Source organism: Phyllostomus discolor, chromosome 4 (assembly GCF_004126475.2).
Source record: "Phyllostomus discolor isolate MPI-MPIP mPhyDis1 chromosome 4, mPhyDis1.pri.v3, whole genome shotgun sequence".
NCBI classification, from domain to species: Eukaryota; Metazoa; Chordata; class Mammalia; order Chiroptera; family Phyllostomidae; genus Phyllostomus; species Phyllostomus discolor.
In genome coordinates this window covers 1,596,722-1,611,309 of record NC_040906.2, presented here as the reverse complement: position 1 = coordinate 1,611,309, position 14,588 = coordinate 1,596,722, and the positions used below count along the sequence as shown (strand labels likewise).

Here is a 14,588-nt window from a genome sequence, read left to right as displayed (position 1 = left end):
TCCAGCGCTGCAGAGCATCTCGTGAGCAGGTGGGGGGTGGGGACAGAGCCCCACACGGCTTGTCCCCAGACCCCAGGGCAGCCGGGGGGTGGGCCCCACCAGCTGGGATGGTGGCCCAGGGGACTTTGGGGGAGGGTGTCCTGTAGCTGCTCAGGGGCCCCAACAAGGGTCCCAAGAGGCAGTGTGTGGGGAGGGGCCCTGGGACCGTGCTGTGGCCACCATGTCCCTGCAGCCAGGCCCCTCGTGACAGGTGTTCTGCACAGCTGGGGGGGAGGGGCGGCCGGCGAGCTGTTGGGTGGCCCAGAGCCTCCCAGCCAGCCCCCTGGAGCCCCATGGGGAGGCATCAGGTCGGGCGTGCTGGGCGCCGAGGCCGCCCGGCCCGGGACGGGGGACGCGGGTTTGCTGAATAAAGACTCTGGATCCCGGCTGGTCTGCGCGCCGTGCTTGCTGCCTGGGCCGGCTGCCGGCGCCCCAGTGGGTCCCAGCAGGGGGCGCACATGCTCGTCCGTCCAGCAGGGGGCGTGCTGCCCCGCCACCCCGGGGCCATGGGGGTGGGCTGAGGTCGCCCTGGCCCGGGGCCCCTGCCCTGGCACAGCAGTGGCACTCGCCCGCCCGTGGTCACCCTTCACGGAGCAGCTTCCCACGAGCAGGCGCCGACCCCGGGAGCCCACGAGCGTCTCCACGCTGTCCCCCAGCGCCTGGCCCCCAAGCGTGACGGAGGGGGCTGCCCGGGGCTGGCCAGCCGTGCGGGCCTGATGGGGGGCCAGGTGAGCCTGGGGTGGGGGCGTCAGGAGATGGGGGCGTCCGTCCCCGCGGGCCGCCTGCACCGCCAACACCACTGGTGCTGTTCCGAGGGGCCAGGCGGAGGCGGGTGGTGGGCACAGCGTGGCCTCAGAGGTGGCCTGCAGGCCGGGGCACTCAGGGTGGCCCTGGTCAGGGGCCGGCACACCCGCCTCGGACATTCCCACCTGCTCGCTGGGCCCTGGCCTCAGTTTCCCAGCATAGGGTTTGGGCCGAGGCCAGCAGAGGGCATCTCCCGGGCACCCTGGGTTCCGGGAGGGCGTGGGGTCGGGGGCGCTGCCAGGAGACGGGGTGGTGGAGGCTCACAGCCAGGCCTGAGGCCCGGAAGGCGGGGGGGGGTCCCCTCAGGAGCCGCCCTGCTCCCGGGGGTCTCATGGAGACCTGGTGCTGGGGAGAGGCAGCCCCACCCCCTTCGAGCCCCGAGCCCTGGGCCGGTGCTGGGGAGGCCACATTTCCACGGCATCCCAGGTGACGCGATGCCCGGCAGCCTGGGGCCCAGTGACCGGCAGCTCGAGCGTGGGGAGCAGGGCCCGCGGCAGACGGCCAGCCGGCCGGGCCGCACATGCAGCCCTAGGCCCGGGTGGCGCCTGTGGGCCCAACGTGTGGTTGGCGAGGGCCCAGAGCCCCCGCCCTCCACTGCAGACCCCAGTGCGGCGACCAGACACAAAGTGAGGTGGAACTCGGGGCTCCCCGAGTCAGGAAAACCCCGGAGACAGGAAGCCCCACTTGACCGCTGGCTCCCCAGCTCCAGGTGCATGCGGGCGGACACCCGGAGCACAGCCGCACCCCGGGCAGCGGGGAGGCCCCGAGTCTACCCACCCAGGGGCCGCCGTCTGCCAGCGCCTGCATCGGCCACAGGCTCAACACGACCTCAGACAGCAGCCACAGCCCCGGCGGGGGGCCCCGGCGACCCTGCCCCCAGTTGTCCCACCCCTGTGGCCCCCCACGCTGCACCACGGGAGTGATGGACTCACTCCCACGCCGGTGTCAAGACTCCTGGCTTCGCTGCTCCTGTCTCTGGGGAGGCCGCCGCCGTGTGGGGAGAGCCGGGTGCAGAGGCCGCCCACCCAAGGGTGGCCTTCAGGCAGCTCCCTGGTGCCCCCTGAGGATGGATCCCGGGCGGATCCCCCCAGACACGGCGAGACAGTCCCTGTTCGTCAAGTTCAGACAGCAGACCTCGGGGCGTTTGTTGAGCCGCCGCGGCCAGCGAGTGCACTGCGGGGGACACGGCAGCGCACCAGAGACCGAAACTCCGGAGCGACGGTCCATGCCCCCGGCGGGTTCTGGCCCCAGCATTCTGAGGGTCCCTCGGGTCAACAGGCTGGGACGCTTCTCCCAGCCAGAAAGGTCTGCCCTGAGAGGAAATGCCACAGCAAGGCCCCCGGGGGAAGAAGGGACTGTCCACTCCAGTCCCGAGGGCGTGGCCGACTGAGTATGGGGAGAAAAGGGGGGAGCTCACGGCACCCCGAGTCCCAAATAAGTCCCGGGTGCTGTAAGAGGTGCCGTGAGCAAGCCAGGCGGCAGGACACCAGCAGAGGGCGCGGGTGGGTGGGGCTGGCTGCTTGGGGACAGGCGCGGGGCGCAGCTGGGACCCTGCCGGAGACAGGATGTCCCTCGCCCCGGCCGGACGCCCCCCGGGCTGCAAAGATGACCACACGCTCTAACTGGGAGGTTTCGCTCTCCTGTCTCCTGGGGGAGCAGTCTCAGAAATGACACTGGGTCAGTCACCGTCGTCCCGGACGGCAGGCCGGCCGACCGAGCGTCCGTCCGCAGAAGTGACCGCACGTCCTTTCCGACTCCCTGTGGGGCTGCGGGTCCGCGTTAGGACGAGGTTTCAGGCACGCTTCCCGCCGGCCGGTCACAGCAGAGACACGGCGGCGCTGGTGACGGGCCAGGACACTGCCTCCGGTCGCCACCAGGGGGAGACAGACGGGGACGGGCCGGCGTGTCTCTGCCACCTCCCCCACTCTCCCCTGCGTGCATCCGCGTGTGTTTTCGTCGTGAAGAGAAACCAGCCGCGTGTTTTCAAACCCCGTCTGCTGGGTGGCGGCCTGCTGACCAGGATCCGTTTTGAGCCCCGGTGTCGAGTGACCCGAAATGCGAGCCCCGTGTCCCCTGGAGGCCTCCGCCCTGTGCCCAGGCGAGGCAGCTCCTGGCGGCAGCAGCCTCTCCTCCGGGTCCCTGTGGTCCCTTCCTCCAGCGTTAACCCTCGGTGTCCTGTCTGGAAACGGGGTGGGGGGGCTGAGGGGGGTGGAGACCGAATTCTTGGCCCTCCCCCCAGCACCCCCTCCACGGGGGCTAGGCGCAGTGAGGGCTGGGACATCCAGTGGGTCCCCTCCCCTGCCCAAGGCCGGGGAGAGGTTCTGGAACAGTCCAGGGCAGGGACAGGGCCCAGGGCTGAGCGGGCAGGGCCGAGGCGAGGAGCACGGCAGCCCGTGAGGGGGCACAGCGAGAAGGCGCCCGTGAACTTGTGCTGAGACAGGCCATCGTGCGGGGACGGCGGGAACTGGTCCACCGCTGGGCTGCACAGGCCAGGAGAGCTCGCAGCCGCCTCCCCAGCAGGTGGCAGGCCCAGCAGCCGTGCTGGAGGGCAGGTGTCCTCTGTCTGGACCCACGCTGTGGTGACACCCTCTGCCCTTGACAAGTCACTGGACGTGACCAGGAGCCGGGCTGTCCCCCTGGGGACCAGCCGGCCCTGGTGGACACTGATGGGCCTCCTCTGGGCATGGCCCCGCCTGCCACTGCCGCGTCCCCACACACACCCAGACATGGTGTCACTAAGGCCCTCGTGGGCAAGGGGCAGCGGCCCACAGGCGGCAGCTCCCACCCGGCCGCCCCAGGCTGCGGCTTTGCTCTGACCGCCGGTGTGGGAGATGCCCTGAGACCCCGCTGGCTGTCCCGGTCCAGGGGGCCTGTGAGCCCCAGACGCCAGGCCCCCCTGGGGCCGCTGCCGTGTTCCCCGCTGGCCCCGTTTCCCGGGTCTCACAACTAATGACGGCGCCGGCCGTGGCAGCCCCAAGGCCACGGCCGTGATGCGGTGGGGACGGGACCTCAGGATCCCGAGTCCCTGCCTCCAGTCTGGGGGCGCTCCAGGCTGCCTCCTCGCCTCTCTGGGCACCCCTCCGCCGTGCTGGCTGCCCCCGGCCACCACGGGCCCCAGGTGTGAGAGGCCCCACCTGGAAGGAGAGCAGGAGGCCACACAGGTGCCTGCCGATGAGCTCGGAGAAGCTCGTGCCTGCTGGGCCCCAGCTGGGGTCGCTGTGTGCCCCCCGGAGTCCCCAGCACGGGTGCACTGTCCCCTCTGTCAGATGGGGAAGCGGAGGGGGCAGCCGCACAGCCAGCCCCTGCCCCCCCAGTCAGCCCACAGGGAGGGGTGAAGCCTGTTCTCGTCCCGCCCAGGAATGCGTCCCGCCTCCGCCCGGACCCCCGTGGGCGTCCAGAGGGGACAGCCGGGGAAGGAGGCGACAGCACCAAACTCCTCCCCCCGCCGGCCCGTCCCTCCCCGCCTCCCGGTGCAGGCTGTGGCTAAAAATACGCTGCCACCCCCACGCGGCCGCCCCGCCCCGCAGGCCCTCGGTGCCCCCACAGCCAGCTGGCCAGCCCCGCTCTCCGGCCGGAGTCCTCAGCTCGGGGTGCAGCGTCCTGCTGAGAGGTAGGGCCCGGGGGCTCTGGACAGGGGCAACCGGAGGGGACAGGGAACTGGGAGAGGGGGGTTACGGTGGGACGGCGTGGGCTTGGAGTTCACGGTGCTGGCACTTTGGTGAGAGACCTCCAGTCCTGGTCCAGCCCGCCCCTCGAGGGGGGCCTGGGCACTCGGCAGGCAGGCCCCGCTCCGGTCCGGCTGGGGAGGAGAGCAGGGGAGGCTGGGCCACAGCCCGACTGCAGCCAGGGCCACAGCGTCCGGCATCCGTGTCCTTCCCCGTCCTGCCCACTGGGCTGTCCGCACGCCTGGCCTGGACGGGCACCCGGTGGAGGCTCTGGGACCCCCCGGAAGCCCGCACCCCAAACTGGGACAGCAGGGCGGCAGGTGTCAGCAGGCACCCCTAAGGCCCCTCGTGGCAGCAGCGGCCAGAAGGACACAACAATGACAGGAATGCAGGGCCTGGGGGCGGTGGCTGGCCCACTGGGCTCCTGCCAAACCCCCCTTGGGAGGACAGAGCTACCACCCCCAGCCACGGGCCTCCCTGGGGGGGTCGGCGGGACGGACCTTGGCCTGGCCCATGGACCCAGCCTGGCCCGGCCTGAGCCCGAGCAGGGGCTCGGCCCCCGAGTGGGCTGCCCGGGTCTGGGCCTGCTCTGCAGGGTGGGGACGGGCACCCACTGGGGAGATGGGGGGCCTTCAGCTCCCACCACCAGCAGCGAGCCATGGTAGCTCAGGAGGCCCCCCTCGGCCTCCACGGCTCGCAGTTCTCAGGCTTCCCGGTTTGATGGTCTGTCCCCACGCTGCGCCGCTGGCTCTGGAGGGCGCCCCCTGGTGGACAGACCGTGTCTTGGGGGTGCAGCCCTTCCCGGGGGCGGGTAACTCGGGTGGTGGGGGCAGGCCCCCGGGCAGACCTTCTCCCTCCCTGGGGAGGTGTCCTGAGAGGGAGGTGTCAGAAGCACGTAAATAAATGTGCTCGTAACTAAATCAGCCCCGAGGTGGACCTGCTGAATCAGACGGCCTGGCCACTGAGTCACCAGCGCTGCCTCCAGGAAGCTCCCGAGGTTTGTCACCCACCCACACCCGGAGGCGATGGAGACTGGGGTCCAGCGGGGGACCCCCAGCCTGGCCCCCTGGACACCAGCAAGGCCAGAGCAGGCCAAGGCAGGCCACCTCTCCCATGTCCCCAGTGTCCTCCCCAACAATGGTGGATTGGGGACCAAGGGGTCCATGTGGGGGTCGGGGGCCATGGGGACCCCAAAGCCCCAGGAGCCTGGTCCGTGTGGCCCAGAGATGGGGGGGCGGCCCAGGGCTGGGGTTCTCTTGCTGGCCCCACCCTGCCCCCATCGTGGGGCCGTGGGTGGGTCTCCTGCCCCCTCCCCAAGCCCCAGACTGGGGGACTGGGCGGGGCTGGGGATGCTGAGTAAAGCACTTGGCACATCAGAGCGCTCAGCCGAGGCGCGTGGGGGGTGGGAAGCACTGGGGTGAACGGACCCCCCGCCGCCCCCACTGACCCTGGCCCCCCCCCGTCACCCCCCGCAGCTTCTCCCTGGGGGGCTGGCCGCACCGGCACCGCCGCCATGGTCCGCAACGTGGACGACCTGGAGTTCCACCTGCCCTCGCACGCCCAGGACATGCTGGACGGGCTGCAGAGGCTGCGCACGCAGCCCAAGCTGGCCGACGTCACGCTGCTGGTGGGCGGCCGGGAGCTGCCCTGCCACCGCGGCCTGCTGGCGCTCAGCAGCCCCTACTTCCACGCCATGTTCGCGGGCGACTTCGCCGAGAGCTTCTCGGCGCGCGTGGAGCTGTGGGACGTGGAGGCGGCCGTGGTGGGGCAGCTGGTGGACTTCGTGTACACGGGCCGGCTGACCATCACCCAGGCCAACGTGGAGGCGCTGGCCCGCACGGCCGCGCGCCTGCACTTCCCCGCCGTGCAGAAGGCCTGCGGCCACTACCTGCAGCAGCAGCTGGACGCCACCAACTGCCTGGGCATCTGCGAGTTCGGGGAGCAGCAGGGGCTGCTGGGCGTGGCCGCCAAGGCCTGGGCCTTCCTGCGGGAGAACTTCGAGGCCGTGGCCCGGGAGGACGAGTTCCTGCAGTTGCCCCGGGACCGGCTGGCCGCCTGTCTGGCCGGCGACCTGCTGCAGGTGCGGCCGGAGCAGAGCCGGCTGGAGGCCCTGCTGCGCTGGGTGCGCCACGACCCGCCGGCCCGGGCGGCCCACCTGCCCGAGCTGCTGGGCCTGGTGCGCCTGGAGGCCGTGCCCAGGCCCTGCGTGCGGCAGCTGCTGACCACGGAGCCGCTGATCCTGGAGTCCGAGGCGTGCCGGGCCGCCCTGTCCCGGGGCCACGAGGCGGTGAGGGGCGTGGGGCCGGGAGTGGGGGGAGGCTCGCACGCGCCACCTGTGGGGGCTGGAGAGCACACCGCTCCCCCCAAGTGCAGACTCTGCCCCCGAGTGTGGCAAACGGGAGGGGAAGCAGAACTTAGAAACGATTGTTCCTGCCCCCTGCCCTGCTCTGAAGGAACCCACAGCTCGTGGGGGGGACAGCCCCGGGAACAGACCTCAGGCAGCACGAAAAAGGCCAGCGCTGGGCCAGGGGCGCCCTCACACGGGTGGGCAGTCAGGGAGGGCCCTCTGGAGGAGGCAGCGTCTGAGCCGGGCCTCAGAGGCAGGGATCAGAGCTCAGCAGGAGGGAAGACCATCAGAGAAAATTGTGCCCAGCTTGTGCCCGGGTGAGGGCACCGACAGGCGGGGCTGCCAGCCACCACCTGCCCCTTAGGAAGCTGCTCAAGCGTTTATGGGGTGCAACTTCCCATCTGTGCCGGCGGGAGGCCCGGCAGGCAGGGCTCACCCCTGTGTGTCCTGGGGAAGTGACAGGCCAGGGTGTGGCCAAGACGAGGAGCCCACAAGTCCGTCTGCCGCCTGCTCGGGGCCTTGCTCCAGAGGACGCTCCAGCCCCAAGTCTGGGACACAGACGGGGCTCCAGCCAGGGGTGGGGCCCACCGTGGCTCTGCACAGCCAGGCGCACAGGCCCGGCCTCGCGGTGGAGCCAGCTGGGGCCCTGGCCCACCAGGGGGCGCTGTGTAGTTGCCGGTGGTGGGAGGCGTGAGCACCTGCAGTCAAGGCCAGGGAGGTGGTGGGTCATGGGCCCTGGAGCTCCGGACGGTCGCTACTTACCATCCAGGTGGACCATGCAGCGGCCCCCTAGGGGCAGGGCCACCACAGCCGGGTGTGTGGGCCCAGGAGGGCGCACACACACCAAAGCTCACCCCCATGCGTGTGCACAACATGAAGCACGTGTGGACCCACAGCCGCCTCCAAATGTCAGGGCTGCTGCCTGCCTCAGCAGCCACCACCGGGTCCGGGGCCCTGGGCGCGGGGACGCCATGGCCGCCGCTCCCTCTGACCGCCACCCCCCTGGCCCGCAGGCGCCGCTGGCCCTGCCGCGGCAGCTGGAAGAGGTCCTGGTGGTGGTGGGCGGGCGGGCCCTGGAGGAAGAGGAGGAGGAGGAGGAGGACGCCGAGGAGCGGGCCCCCCACCACGGGAACTTCGCTTTCTACAACACCAAGGCCAGTGAGTACCCCGGGCGCCCGAGCTCGGCCCGCGGCCCCTGCCACCTGCCGGGAGCCACCTGGGAGGGGCACGGAACAGAGGCCAGGCCTGACCCAGGTGCGCCGGGCTCGGAGCTGTGGGGGGAGCAGGCAGTGGGGGCCACGGCAGGCCCCTCTCTCTGCAGCCACAGCCCTCGGTTTGGTCCCTTGGGCCAAGGGGCCCCGAGGAAGGGGGTCTGTGGCTGCCCCCTCCTGTGGCCCTGCCCTGTGTGGCCTGTGGCCTCGGGGTGTGGTGCCGGCGGCCTGGGGGCCGAGAGCTCAGGTGTCTGACCAGCTCTGCACAGGCCGCTCTACCTCTCTGAGCCTCAGTCTCCTCATCCGTGAAATGGGCTCTGCACACAGCTGTCGTGGGGGCCAGCCGGCAGGCAGAGACCTGGAGACTGACCGCTGGGCAATCCCCACCATGGGGTGACACAGACGTGAGTCGGGGGGTCACGCCGCTCCCGCCCAGCAAGGCCGAATGACCCGTGTGTCCTGAAAACCGTCAACAATAAACAGCCTTCCCCAGGGACCCCCCAAGGCGGCACCTCTCCCCCAGCCCTCCTTAAAAACCCCAACTGTGTGCACTTACCGGCTTAAAGATTCTCATCCGCTCCTCGCCTCAGTTTACCTCGTAGAGCTCCACTGGGTGGGTCTGACGTGGGTGTGTCCCTCTGTTCTGAAAGCCACCCCCACCCCCTGGCTGAGCAGTGGCTGTGAGACAGACACACCACCTCACACGGCCCCCACACATCCCCGGAGGTGGGAATTACCCCCATTTCACAGACGCAGAAACCGAGGCCGCACAGCGGGCGCACGAGAGCTGCACGTGGGCCACTCTGCCGGCCGCAGGCCCGTGCCTGGCGCCCGCATGCCCGGCTCCCGCATGCCCAGCTCCCGGGAGCACAGACAGGGCTCAGGGCACACAGGTGTGTGGGGCGGGCGTGAGCGAGCGATGCTTCTGTCACGACCCACCAGTGCCTCGAGGTCACGGCCACCCCTTCGGACTCAGGTGGGACCAGTCCACAGGGCCCACTCAGGGGCCGTGGGGTCGACTGCAGGGTCCGTGAGAGGGCGGTCTCTGGACACGGGCTGCCTCTCGGCTCATCCCGTGTCCAGCCTGGGCTCCAGGGGCCACCGGCAGCTGGGCCTGGCGGTGAGCATGGAGCACCCAGGGCTGCCTCCGACCCCGGTCCCTGGGGGTCACCACCACCACTGCTGTGGCGCTGGGTCTCCTCGCCCCTTTGCTGTGAGCAGAGGGGGGCTGTGGGGCGGGAACCCTCCCCCCCCACAGCTAGCCCCGCACGCCGACCCCGGCTGCTCTCTCCCCGCCAGAGACCTGGACGGCGCTGCCCCACTTCCCCGACTTCAACAAGTGGGGCTTCTCCCTGGCCGCGCTGAACAGCTGTGTCTACGTCACAGGTGGGCAGGCGGGCACCCCCTCGCTGCGGTGGGGGACCCCCGACAGCTAGTCAGCGCTCTTCCAGAGCTTCCCGCGGTGTGAAAACGAGGACATGTAAAACCCAGGGACCCCACCTGTGTGACACGGGCCCCGGGCGGCCTCAGGACGCCCCTGCAGCTGAGGCCCCCCCCCGGGGGGACCCATGGGAGGGCCGGGAGGGGTCCTCCTGCCCTTTTTGACCCCAGAAGTTGGGCGGCCTGGCTGGGAAAGAACTCCTTGTGTGGGGGGCACGGAGGGACCTGCCCAAGCCGCCCAGCTGGACGGTGCCACCGAGGTCCCAGCCGGCCCAGTGTCCGGCAGCACGGAGGCCCGGCCTGGGGGGAGCCTGGGGAGACGCGAGCGGGACCCTTGGCGCCCAGGCCCCATGGGCTCGGCGACCCCGGGCTGACGGGTGCCTTCCCCGCAGGCGGCTCGAGGGGCACCAGGACGGACACCTGGTCGACCACCCAGGCCTGGTGCTTCCCACTGGCCGAGGCGGCCTGGAGGCCCGTGGCGCCCATGCTCAAGGCCCGCACCAACCACGCCAGCGCGGCGCTCAACGGCGAGATCTACGTCGTCGGTGGTGAGGCCCCCCTCCGCCCCCCGCGGAGCCCCTCCTGCCCCAGACCCCTGGGCTCGGGGCTCGGACCAGGGTCCCCTCCTCGGGGAAGTCCCCGGGGTGCGGGGACGTACCCACAATGGGTCCTTCTGACGCCCCCTCTGTCCCACCACTGAGCCCCGGAGCCCGCCTCACCCCCTCCACCCGGAGCCCCGTCAGCGTCGCCCAGGGACCCGTGAGGCCGGATGGGTATTAACAGACAAACTCCCCAAGGCGACCTGCAGGCGACCTGTAGGCAACCCCCAGCCCCCAGGCCGCTCCTCATTCATCACCCCGCGTGCTGGCCAGCCTCTAGCCCCTCACCCCTCAAGGGCCGTCACGTCCAGGCCAAGAGCAGAGGGCACACGCAGACCCTGAGCCCCAAGGGAACCGGGGGGCCCCCAGCCTGGCCCTCCCTCCAGGACGGGCCCCCGTGGTCATCATAGCCAGGCTCTGTGAGACTGGGACGGGCCACCCACAGCTCTGCCGGGACTGACTCCCACCCCAGCCAAGGGCACCCCACCAGGGGACTGGCCCCTGGGGGCTCCCAACACCACCCCTCCAGTGCGCCCCGGCTCTGCAGCGTTGGGGGTGGCTGGGCTGGAACAGGAAGGAAATTCCCGCCTACAAGCGCCCACACCCCTTCTTGACCACGAAGCCTGGAGCAACCGGCCTCCCCGAGGCCTCGCCCTCCGCTGCCTCCCCTCCCGGGGCACCCTGGGTGGGTGCTCCCGCCCTCTCCGAAGCCTGGGCCCCAGCAGGAAGCATCCCCCCCCCCCGGCTGCACCCCCTGCAGCCTCACCCGCCCCCCGCCCCCAAAGGCACCACCCAGGACGTGGTGGAGGTGGAGAGCTACGACCCCTACACCGACACCTGGGCGCCCGTCAGCCCCGCCCTCAAGTACGTCAGCAACTTCTCGGCCGCCGGCTGCCGGGGCCGCCTCTACCTGGTGGGCTCCAGCGCCTGCAAGCACAACGCGCTGGCCCTGCAGTGCTACAACCCCGTCACAGGTGGGCGCCCGGGGGCGGGGCGTGGCCGCAGGCCCGGCCGGTGAGTGGGAGGGCGGGGCCCAGGGCGGGAGTGCCCAGGCCTCCGGCCGGGGTGGGGCGGGGCGCCAGGCCAGGGCCTCTGAAGCCGCAAAGGTCCCGTGGGGGCCCCGAGGGTGAGGCACTGGAGACGGCCTGTCCCCCAGCCCCCAGCCCCCAGGTCCCCGGCATCCTCCCACCCATCCAGAGAGAGCGGGGCTTGCGAGGGGGCGCAGGGGGGTTCCTAGCGCCCGGGAAAGGGGCACCCTCCCCCAGCTCAGATGGGGCGCTGCCTCGGGGTGGGGGGGCCCTGGCCGGCCCAGCCCCCCCCCCCCCCGGTGACAGCGGCCCCCCTCGGCCCCGGTGTCCCCGCAGAAGCGTGGAGCGTGATTGCCTCGCCCTTCCTCCCCAAGTACTTGTCCTCGCCGCGCTGCGCCGCCCTGCAGGGGGCGCTCTACCTGGTCGGCGACAACACCAAGAAGGTCTACGTGTACGACCCCGGGGCCAACCTGTGGCAGAAGGTGGGCCTCGGCCTCGGCCTCGCCTCCCAGGGGACACCCCCGGGGCCCCTGACCACAGCGGGGAGGAGGGAGGACAGTGTGGGGAGGACGGTGAAGGGAGACGTGAGCCTGGGCCGAGGCCAGGAGGAGCATGGCGGAGCCAAGGGGGGGGGGGGGGCTGTGGTCCCCGGGGGCCCTGACCCCAGCACGGGTGGCCTGCCCTCCCCGTTGGAAGCGAAACCAGGCCCATCTTGGGGTGCTTCACAACTGCTGTGGGCCGAGAGAAAACCCTTCCTTCCTGCTGGCCAGGTCCAGAGGGAGTGAGCCTCCCGTCCCTGGGGGCAGTCAAGCGGGGAGCAGATTCCGGTGCTGTGGGTGAGGAGGGGGTAGCCAGCTTCCTGCCTGCCACTGGGCCTGGGGAGACAGTGGGTGGTGGGCGTCCGGAGACCGGCTCTCGGGGGCCCCAGGGCCCTGGCCCTTCTCCTGTTTCTTCAGAGAAGGAGGAAGGACAGTGTCCAGAGCCCATAGTGGCTTCAGCTGTGGCCAGATGCCCTGGGCCCGTCCCGCCTGCCAGAGAGTCTCTGTCCCTGGGGGTCTGGGAGCCGGGGGGGGGAGGGGGGGCTATGCTTCCTGCAGCCACTGCAGGGGGACTGCACAGCGGGCCACATGGGGCCTCCGTGGTCCCGTGCCCACAGCTGTCCCCAGACGTCAGCGCTCAGCTGACACCAGAGTCCCCATTACAGCCACACAACAGGTGCCGGGCGTGCAGCCTGCCAGGCGGGGCCTCTCCTCGGGCCCTCTCTCCGGGGCCTCGGCTCACGCCGCTGCTCTGGGCAGGGGTCCAGCGTGCAGGGCCACCCTCGCCCTCTCCAGGTCCGGGGGCGGCCGCCCGTGGCTGCCTTCATGTGGGGGCCAAGGGCAAGCCTCTCCCTGCTGCCCACCCCGGGCTGTGCCCCGAGTGCCCACGTCCCTCTTGGGCCTCGGACAGGCTGCTGGCCCTGACCCACAGCCCCGTCCAGGGCACTCCTGAGGCACCGGCCAAGGCCGGCGGTGCAGGGGCCTAGCGAAGGGGCTGGTGGCCCCCACGGGTGTCTGTCAGGGCTGAGGCCACGTGTGTCCCTGCGAGGGAGCCGCTGGGAGTCAGGCTCGGCCCGGGCCCCACGCTGGGAGGCAGCTCCGGGCTCAGGCCCCCTGCCCGTCACCCCGGCCTTCAGAAGCGAGCACCTTTGGGCCCAGGAGAGAAGGGGGGGCTGGAAGCAGCGTCCCACACTGCAGGCTGGAGAGGGGGGCAGTGGGGTCTCCCCAGAGAAGGGGGAGTCAGGGGTCCTGGCGGGGGAGGGGTGTGGCAGGGCACTGGCGTCCCGTCTGCACGGCCCCGGCCGCCCGCCGCGCCCTGACCGCCGGCCACCCGCCCGCAGGTGCAGCCCCTGCACAGCCTGCACGAGAACGGCGCCCTGGTGCCGCTGGGCGAGGCGCTGTACGTGACGGGGGGCCGCTGGCAGGGCATGGACGGCGACTACCACGTGGAGATGGAGGCCTACGACCCCGGGCGCGACGCCTGGACCCGCCACGGCGCCCTGCCCCGCCTCTGGCTCTACCACGGCGCCTCCAGCGTCTTCCTGGACGTCTCCAGGTGGGGCCAGCCCTTCAGCCCTGCCCCGGGGCACTGAGCCCCTCGAGGCGCCGGGGACCAGGCGGACGCCAACCTCCGAGGTGGGGGGGCCCGTGCCTGTCTGCTTGTTTGTGCTCCTGGCCGGGGCTGGGCTCGGGCCACCAGGGACCTCAGAGCGACCTGGTCTTCGCCTCCCCGGCCACCACACCAGCTCTGAGTGGACAGGCGGCAGGACCTGGACTTGGGACCCTGAAGCGCTGCGTCTGGGGACAAAGGGGGCTGCTGCCTAGCTTTTCCGCATCCCGCCCCCAGGAGGGCAGCACCCAGCCGAGGCAGTGGGAGACAGGGCCCCTCTGCCCGCACAGGGGCTGGGGGGCTGGGGGGGGGGGCGCTGGGGGGGCAGTCAGTGAAGTCTTCCCAGGGTGGACGAGCAGGGCGGCCCCTCTGGCCAGGGTTTTCTGTCTCTCGGGTGGTTCTCTTCCGACAAAGCCGTGAATCAGAACAGAAGCCCCAGGGGAGGCCCGGGCAGCGAGCTGCAGGGATTTCCTGGGAGGCCTCTCGGGCATGTCGGTGGCTTCCTGCCTGACAGCCCCCTGGGCGAGGACAGCGGTGAGCCCTACCTCCGGCCAGCAGAGCACACCTCCGGGGACACGGGCCAGCTGCTGACTCAGGGTGACACCGGCCAGCCGCTGACCCCTGGGGCTGATGGCCTCACGCAGGCTGGCTCAGGCTTCCCGCCACTCCTGACTCACCCCGAGCGAGGGGTGTCTGTGTCTGTCACCGAGGACACACTGAAGGACTCTCACCAGGTGCTGAGTGGCCCTCTGGCTCTGTCACAGGCTGTGTCAGGGACACGGGCCCCGGGCCCAGCCTGGCTCCAGCCCGCACTGCCCAGCTGGGGCGCTGGGGCGCTCCAGTCTCTCTCCCTCTGGCCCCGGGCTCCTCTCTGACCCCACTGGGGCCCAGAGGCGCTGCTGGCAGCCTGACTCTGAGCACAGGTCCCTGGCCCCAGCTCCTACAGGTCAGACCGACTCTGCTCCCAGACCGGCTGCTTCTGCCCAGTTCTCGTGGGACAGCGAGTTCGCACCCAGGCCCCAGGCGCCGAGGGGCCTCCGCAGTGAGGCAGGTTTGCTGCTCGGTGCTGGGCTTAACCCGGAACCTACCGGCGCCCGGGGGGCATCCAGGCATCCAGCTGAGGACTGAACAGTGACCCGGACCGTGATGAGACCGTCGTGGGGGAGGTCCTTCCCTGGGTGGCACGAACACCCCAGGGCCCACGTGACCTCCTCAAAGCTCATAGACCCTCCCAGGGTTGTCCAGGCCAGGGGCCGGTTGTCTGGTGACAGCCAGCTTGAGCTCAGTGCCCCTCTGTCCCCAGGTGA

The 14,588-nt window shown here is 71.3% G+C and overlaps 1 protein-coding gene across 1 annotated transcript; it reads left to right on the top strand.

Moving 5' to 3' along the window:
* Positions 1 to 5,437: 5,437 nt before the first annotated feature.
* KLHL30 (kelch like family member 30) lies at positions 5,438 to 13,341 on the top strand. Its single transcript, XM_028510705.2, has 8 exons — positions 5,438 to 5,505; positions 5,984 to 6,795; positions 7,869 to 8,013; positions 9,366 to 9,452; positions 9,899 to 10,054; positions 10,891 to 11,079; positions 11,470 to 11,615; positions 13,013 to 13,341. The coding sequence occupies exons 2-8, from the start codon at positions 6,022 to 6,024 to the stop codon at positions 13,262 to 13,264; spliced, it is 1,749 nt and encodes a 582-aa protein (XP_028366506.1). The 5' UTR covers positions 5,438 to 5,505; positions 5,984 to 6,021; the 3' UTR covers positions 13,265 to 13,341.
* The last annotated feature ends 1,247 nt before the right edge of the window (positions 13,342 to 14,588 follow it).

Coding starts and splice junctions, on each gene's coding strand:
- KLHL30 (XM_028510705.2), top strand. CDS start 6,022: ATGGTCCGCAACGTGGACGACCTGGAGTTCCACCTGCCCTCGCACGCC. Junction 9,453..9,898: donor CAGCTGTGTCTACGTCACAG/GTGGGCAGGCGG, acceptor CCTTCCCCGCAG/GCGGCTCGAGGGGCACCAGG. Junction 11,080..11,469: donor GTGCTACAACCCCGTCACAG/GTGGGCGCCCGG, acceptor GTGTCCCCGCAG/AAGCGTGGAGCGTGATTGCC.